This window comes from Pygoscelis adeliae, unplaced genomic scaffold (genome assembly GCF_000699105.1).
Source record: "Pygoscelis adeliae isolate BGI_AS28 unplaced genomic scaffold, ASM69910v1 Scaffold145, whole genome shotgun sequence".
NCBI lineage: Eukaryota > Metazoa > Chordata > Aves > Sphenisciformes > Spheniscidae > Pygoscelis > Pygoscelis adeliae.
In genome coordinates, this window is record NW_008824866.1 from 2,421,512 (window position 1) to 2,429,365 (window position 7,854).

Consider the following 7,854-nt stretch of genomic DNA (forward strand, 5'->3'; position numbering starts at 1 on the left):
TGTCAAAACAATTAGATGTGCAGTCTGTTTAATTAGAAGGACAGTAGCTTATTAATTATGACAAAGTTTTAGATTAACTCAGAACTCTGAGTAATTCACATTGGAACAAAACATCTGTTTTCAAGATGCATTCTCAACATTAAACCCTGCATTCAACAATTGTACTTCTATCAGTTTCAAGAAAAAGTTACCAAATGCAGATTTTTTTTTTTTTCTCTTTCCAGGTACTCCAATCCAAAATGACTTGCAAGAATTTTATGCATTAATAGAGTTTGTGAATCCAGGAGTACTTGGTTCTTTATCCACATATAGAAAGATATATGAGGAACCGATTGTCAGATCTAGAGAACCTTCAGCAACAAAGGTATATTATTAAAAAAAATGCAGTTATAGAAGAAAATTCATAGACAGCACTGTGAAATTTGCTTTCTATGGAATAAAATGAAGCTCAGAACTACTAATAGTAGCAAAAGCTTTTCACCTTCCTATCTGAAATAAATTCACTTGTTCTCCAAAGGGAGCAGGAGGAGTACATGCATGTTGAGATCATGTCATTTCAGCTGCCTATTAATTAGCAGGCAAAAATTGTTCTTTCGACACCTTGCATTCCTAGAAATGCCATGCGCATTACCATGTGATGATACTTTATTCATTCTTAGTTTCTCCACAGTACTGCAAAATCTGCACGATTTTATTGCATCTCAAGAAATTCTAGAATATAATTCAAGCCTTGGATGTCTTCTGGGACATTATCTTCCTTTGTTTAAGACTTTAGAAACCAGACCTAGAACTAAGCTAATGCCGTGGTACTAATTGGAGAAGAATTGGTCATTACAGTCCCATGTCAGAAAGTGGTATCATACTTTTAAAACATTATTTAAATACCTAATTACAATCATACAGAAAATTATTGTGATGAAATGTAAGATTATCATTAATGTTGTGCTTTGTTCTTTTAGGAGGAAAAGGAATTAGGAGAAAAAAGAGCAACAGAACTCACACGCCTCACTGGACTCTTTATTCTAAGGAGAACACAGGAGATTATAAACAAATTTCTGCCCCCCAAAAAGGAGAGCATAATCTTCTGTCGACCAACAGCACTGCAACTTGAATTGTATCGAAAACTGCTTAGTTCTCGAGTTATTAGGTCCTGTCTACAAGGCAGGCTAGAAAACAGTCCTCACCTAATATGTATAGGAGCTTTGAAAAAACTTTGCAATCATCCGTGTCTTCTGTTTAAAGCTATAAAGGTATCTATTTGCACGGGGGTGGGTGCCCGCAATTAGTCATTTCAGCAGGTGAAGGTCACTAAAACTATGTTATGGTCAATGTGCATGTTACTTAAGGCCATTTCCATACTCTCTTCTCACATACAATTTGCTTTAGGAGATCTGCTTTCAAATATATAAATGTTAGGAAATCTGAATGTACTCAGGGAAGGTATCTCACCAGTTTCCTATTGTCTTATGGTATTTTCTTGTTCTTCATGTATTTTCCCTCTTAATCTCGTCTCTGAATATTTGTAAAAATACATATAAATGTGAATTTTACAAAGAACACTGTTAGCTAGAGATTACTCTGTGTACTCTGTCTGCTGGTTCCTCTGAAACCTGTCCACATAATTTCACTCTCTCAAGCTCAGTGACACTGGGAACTGCAGGCTCAAGATATCAGTGGTACTAGATGTCTCCATTTTCACTTCTCCTGGGATTCTATCACACTGTACACCTCGTTATTTCTATAGAAATGTTCTCATTCCTATAGACAAATAATGTGATAGAACTCGGTAATACTAACTTCTATGGCCACTAGTCAAAGTCCAAGTAAGGTGGGTGGAAATGTAAATCTTTCTTAAAAGATGTACTTCATGACTTTGTAGGAATGTCCACAGCGCAGACCTCCCTGTAACTTTCAACACTGCCAAGTAAAGTTCATTGCCTTTATTTCATAGTATAAGCATTAGAAAATTTTTGTAAGTGAAAGCATAAGCCTTTAGAAACTACAGGGATGGAAAGCACTATATGTGCAAGTCATTTATTGCCATTGTGGTTTTGGCATTTGAGTAGTTTGGCTTTTTCCTCCCTGTGAAACATTGATTTTCAAATTTTCAAAAGCAAAATATTACCTGTATTTCTTCTATTTTGTTGGTTTTACTTGCTAGCTTTTCTTTATTTCCAGTTGCATAACCGAATTTTAATGACAGCATCTTCCTAAAAAAAGTCAATGACTGGGAAGTTCCATAATAAGGTATTATGTGATTTAGAAAGAATAAACAGAGTATTGATTTCCCCCTCTCCCCAAGTTTTAGATATGGCTTTGCTGTGTATGTCTGTGTGGTTGTTTAAGTAGAGAAGTAGAAGTAAACCACATTTTTCAGTTTTAAATCTTTCAACTTTCTACTCAGCTGCAAACAATATCTTAGATTAGAGGGTGTAAACCAAAATAAACACTATTAGTATTTTAAAACTGTGCTTTCAATCCAGTATTGGGAGGTTGCCGTGCTCACATGATACACTGCTTTGTGGCAGCTTTTGATGCCTCCTTTTGTCTTTGTAATAAAAATATAGCAAAGTTTAAAAAAACCCCAAACATGCTAGAGGGGATACGGAACTTGAATCCTTTTATTTTCAATAGGAGAACAGCTGTGATCCTATGTCTGATGAACATGATGAGTCCAGCCTCTATGAAGGTCTAATAGATGCCTTTCCACAAGATTATACTTTGGACACTTTTTCTGAAACTGATTCAGGAAAATTGCAGGTGCTGGTGAAGTTGTTAGCAGCAATCCATGAGCTCAACTCTTCCGAAAGGCAAGTGTGAATGAATGGTAAAAGGGAGATAATGGGAGTGACCTTCTGGATATTGTTTTGCTTTTCAAATGCATGGGGACATAATATTCAAAATAAAGGCATTGCAACTGTTTGCAGAGGTGCCAAGTATATTTATGCATTGTACTCCTGGCTCTTCCTTGTTAAATTACTAAACTAGGATTTGCAGCTGACATAATTTTCAAGGCTGCTCTTCGTATTTTTTCCAGATAAAGATACTTGTATTTTTTATACCAAGTTCCCGCAAGTAAGATAGTTTGCTACAGCCCTGGACTGTGACATATTATCTTTACTTGCAGAGACTTTCCAATGCTTTATATCTCCCTGAGGAGATGTATTAATGTATTAAATATTTTAAATTGCACTAAAATATTTTTAATTACTAGATTATAAGTTATTTCTTCTTTAATCATGTTTAACGGCTCAGTGCTTGCTGCCTTTTCTGTTCGGGGTAACCAGTCTCAACAGACGAACTTGCACAGCAACGGCTTATTTCCCCTGTGGTAAATGCCACTGACATGTAGGAAAACCTCTGTTTATCATGGGGTAATAGGATGCACAGGATTAGTTGCTATGCAATTGCTGATTCATGGAAATGTCACGTGACCTTGTGTCCCATGATAACTTTTTTATGGACTCATGCCTTAAAGCCCAGCTATTCCAAAAGTATTTAGTTTTTATTTAAATTGATGCTTAAATAGGACATGCTGTAATTCAGTAGTGGGAAATAACAGCAGATCTCTTGGCACTGATGTAATGGAATTTGAAGATGCTCTCTTTTTACAAATCAGAAAGCTGAGCCTATTGTTGGACTTCATATGCCTAACATCCATTGAAACCAGTGACAGCTAAATGTCTAAATGTGCTGGCTTTATTTCTTGTAGGTCAAAAGAAACAGGGGTATCGGGAAAAAGCACCTCTCCCTGTATCACTGCTATAGGAGCTGCTGAGTTACAGCTGGTGTTGAGGCATTATTTTACACCTTTTAAAGTTTTGTTGCTTTAATTCAGTGCTGCTCATGTTTCTTTTTTTTTTTGTTTCTCTGCTCTCATTAGTACTAAATAGTTTTTGCAATATATAGACTCAATTCCAGTCTCTTCTGAAGTTTATATTCTATTTTTGAGTGACAACAAAGGTATGAATTTGGTGTTGGTTGACAAAAAGGATCAATCTTGCAAAGTCTTTACAAACAACTCTTGGATATAGTTCAGTTGTCAAGTGTAATAATAAAAATACTTTAAAACAATTTTGAAATGTTAATTTATCAGGTTTTCCCTGAAATTATTTGTCTAGTTCTTCAGTACTTGTTTTAATCAAAATTATTTTAAAAACTGGAGCACCTTTGATGGAATTTGTTACGTTTAGTTTAGTTTATAAAAGACCTCCAAACAAGATCTGGCAGAAAATGCCCTAACTGTCCTTATTATTTTACTTATTCTTTAAATTCAAAAGATCTTTCTTTGTCCACTCAGTAGAATCATCCTCAATATCTGGGAGGATAGAAATTTTAGATTTGCAGATCTCTGAAACTTACTTAGTCAAGATTTCAGAGAAGAAACACCGACATAGTATGGGTCATTAGTGTACGTGATCAGGCTGATTTTGCTTTTAAAAAAACCCAAAACCAAAAATCCAGACTATATTGTTTGGGATATCTTTCACTACCCTTCATCTCAGTTCTTTTCAGCCATAAAATGTAGGAAAGAGTCACTGCTTTCCTATTTGACTTTGATGATTTTGTTTATTAGAATTTTCTGAGATTGTCTATAGAAGTTCACAGTAACTTTTTCAGTAAGTGGAGTCATGTATATATATTATTTATTAGCTGCTACAACACCCTCTGCAAATGCTGCCTTAACAACAGCTATTTAAATAGAGATTTAAAAAAAAAAAATAATCTTTGTGGTTGGTTCTGGATCCCTGCAATCTGTGCATTAAGCTAAATTCTGTTGTGAAGGAAAACATTCATTATTTAACATTTGAATGCTTGACAGTAGGTATAATGCATCCAAATCTAGTATGTGTTTCAAATTAATAGGAAATGTTTTATTTCTTAGGAAATATGCGTAACCTCAGGTTGATGTGTAATTTTTGCTTGACTTGTAATTTTATTTTCTTAGATGTCTTCAGTAATTTGTTATTGGACTTTAACTTTACCAAGGTGTAAGATGATAAGGTAACTTTGTTTTTACTGTTTGACAGAGTCGTACTGATATCCAATTATACTCAGACATTAAACATATTACAAGAGACATGCAAACATTATGGATACTCTTACACTAGACTAGACGGACATACTCCTGTTTCCCAGAGACAACAGATTGTTGATACTTTTAATAGTAAATTCAGTCCAGCTTTTATCTTTTTGCTGAGTTCAAAGGCTGGCGGAGTAGGACTGAATCTGGTCGGAGCATCTCATTTGATCCTGTATGATATTGACTGGAATCCAGCTACGGATATTCAGGTCTGATAACAACCGTGTACATGTGGGTTGGGGTGGGCATCAAATGATTTTGTGATTGATTTTGAAATGCTTGGCTTTACACGTCTTATTGCTACTCAATTATCACATTGCATCTGGACAAGTAGAATACTGAAGGAAAACTCTGAGAAGAAAAGAAGAAATATTTCTCTGTCATATATATTGGGATCATTAGAAGCCCTCTTGCAGTAAAAAATGAAAAGATTAAATTCTGGTTTCTTTGGAGGAGTGAGTCATATATCCCCTTTGTTTCCTGACCTCTTTTTAACTGGAAAGTGGCTGTGTTTCTAAAAAGAAAAGAAAAACACGATTAGACTGCATAGCAAATGTTGCTGTCAATTTGCAATACCTGAGAAAAAGGGAGAGGTTCTGATCAGAATTAAGAGAATGAGAAAATCATGTGGCAATGATGCCAAAAGAAAGAAAACAAGCCAGTGCTGTGCTATTCTTGTAATGGCACTGTTGGCCTCAAGGGATTATTTAGTTGGCATAACAGTGTTCAGTTAAAATAGTCCTTTACGATAACAATTTAAAAAAATCTTTTTATAAACGCAGTAAGAAACTTTTTATTGTAATCTGTGTGCTTAATACCTGAAGTAAGCTCTCATTCTTGGTCCTGCTCCTGTTCCAAGTGCGAATTAGTACCCGCATGTGGTCACTTGTCTTGTTGCTTGAAACACAGTCTGCTAAATCAGTCAAAATTGCTACAGGTTGCCAAAGACCGCAAACCATGTTGTGGGTAACCTGTACCCAGTATGCAGGTGTAACCCTTGCATTTTTGTAAAAAATCATGTAGCAGTACTCAGTGATATTTTGTTTGTTTAAGAATTAAAGGGGGTTTGAAAAATTTTAAAAGAAATGGAAAAGACATTTTTAAAGATGTATTGTGGCAAAAAACAATTTTGGAGATGGGAGAGAATGATGAGTATTCCTGAAATATTAAACAGTTGCTAATGCTTGGAAAACAAATATGAAGAGGGGATTTCTGGCAGGAAAGAGTTGAAACCCCTACATTCCTACTGTAGTACACAGAAAGAAAGGGGAGCATAAATGGCAGAAAGTAAATTATATTTTCAAAATTATTTACAGTTAAAACCAGAAGACTTTTATAAAAACAGTCAAAGACAGTTATTGAGGAACGCTTTCTTTGGACAACATCTTTTTGAATGAGCTAGCAGAACTGGTAATTTGATCAGCAGAGGCTAAAAGTTTTAGTTGAAATACCATTGTATAGTAGGCTGCTAATGCTCTTCATCTTTTTGCTTTCTTCAGGCAATGGCTAGAGTGTGGAGAGATGGTCAGAAACATACTGTATATATCTACAGACTGCTAACCACAGGTCAGAGATGGTGTTCAAACATACCCTAGAGTGAGACTGCTATTGAAATTTTGTCTGTAAAAGAAAGGGAGGGAGTGTTTTTAGAAATCATTTGTTCTTTAAAAATATACATTATTTGTTCTGAATTTAGTTAAAATAGAGACATCACATTGATTTATTTGCCTTTGCTTTGCTTTTGCTTGAATAACTGAAAATAGTGGTTTAGCATTTCCTATGAATATTGTTATCAAGAAATGGATTTGACTTTTCTTCTTGACAAGTACTGGTCAAAAATTATCCCAGTGTATCTATTTTTTTTTTTTCCCCAATACAGGCTCAATAGAAGAAAAGATTTATCAAAGACAGATCAGCAAACAAGACCTTTCTGGGGCAGTTGTAGACCTTTCCAAGACATCTGAACACATCCATTTTTCCACTGAGGAGCTTAGAAATCTCTTTACTCTTCATGAAGATTCCAGCTGTGTTACCCATGACTTGCTTGAGTGTGACTGTATGGGAAAGAAAGACCATCAAAGTGAGTTTCTTTTTCATTTATCTCTGGCCATTGCTGAAGAAGAACATCCATTCTGAACATATAGACTGTCACTGGAGAAAACTCTGATGCTCAGTAAAATAGGATTGAAGTAATGAGGTTCATTATGGGATCTTCCTGATATTAGCTGATTTTTCTAATCCATAGGAGCCCTTCACAAGATGAAGAGGAGAAAAGATTCATTCCTTGCAGTAACAACCAATTCATGTATCGTGCCTCTTAATTCCTTGAATTAGCTATGGCCAGCTCAACTAGTGATTCGTTACAACCAAATGACACTATATGGTGTTTTGTTTCTAAATATTCAAGGACGGTAATGAGTAGCTGGTAAGGGCTAGTTCAAAAGCTGTTTATCTGAGGACAGCTATACCAGGTGAAGATCTATGCCAGATCTCTGAATATAAGCCTTCATTTCACAGTTATTAACTAAAGCTGATACAGGATGATTAAAATAGTTATTTGAGAAATGCTGGAAGATCCCCTGGCAGTTGTAAAGCCAAGTGGCAAATATTTGCATCTATCCTTTCTGTAGGAACCTGTCTCTTGTTCTTTTGGCATATCAAAATTGTTTTAATATCTTGCTGCATACAGGTATATAGGTTTAAGTTATGAGCAGGATTAAAAAAAAATATATATATCATAAGTTATGTTTACATCTTACCCATTTTAATTT

At 35.1% G+C, this 7,854-nt stretch overlaps 1 protein-coding gene across 1 annotated transcript in view; it reads left to right on the top strand.

Moving 5' to 3' along the window:
• The window catches only part of RAD54B (RAD54 homolog B (S. cerevisiae)), a 65,855-nt gene that overhangs the window by 54,242 nt on the left and 3,759 nt on the right, over positions 1 to 7,854 (top strand). Inside the window, exons 8-13 of the mRNA XM_009324420.1 lie at positions 225 to 364; positions 960 to 1,250; positions 2,635 to 2,810; positions 5,031 to 5,292; positions 6,583 to 6,649; positions 6,963 to 7,163. Of these exons, the coding sequence (XP_009322695.1) occupies positions 225 to 364; positions 960 to 1,250; positions 2,635 to 2,810; positions 5,031 to 5,292; positions 6,583 to 6,649; positions 6,963 to 7,163 (1,137 nt within the window). The remainder of the gene's footprint in view (positions 1 to 224; positions 365 to 959; positions 1,251 to 2,634; positions 2,811 to 5,030; positions 5,293 to 6,582; positions 6,650 to 6,962; positions 7,164 to 7,854) is intronic.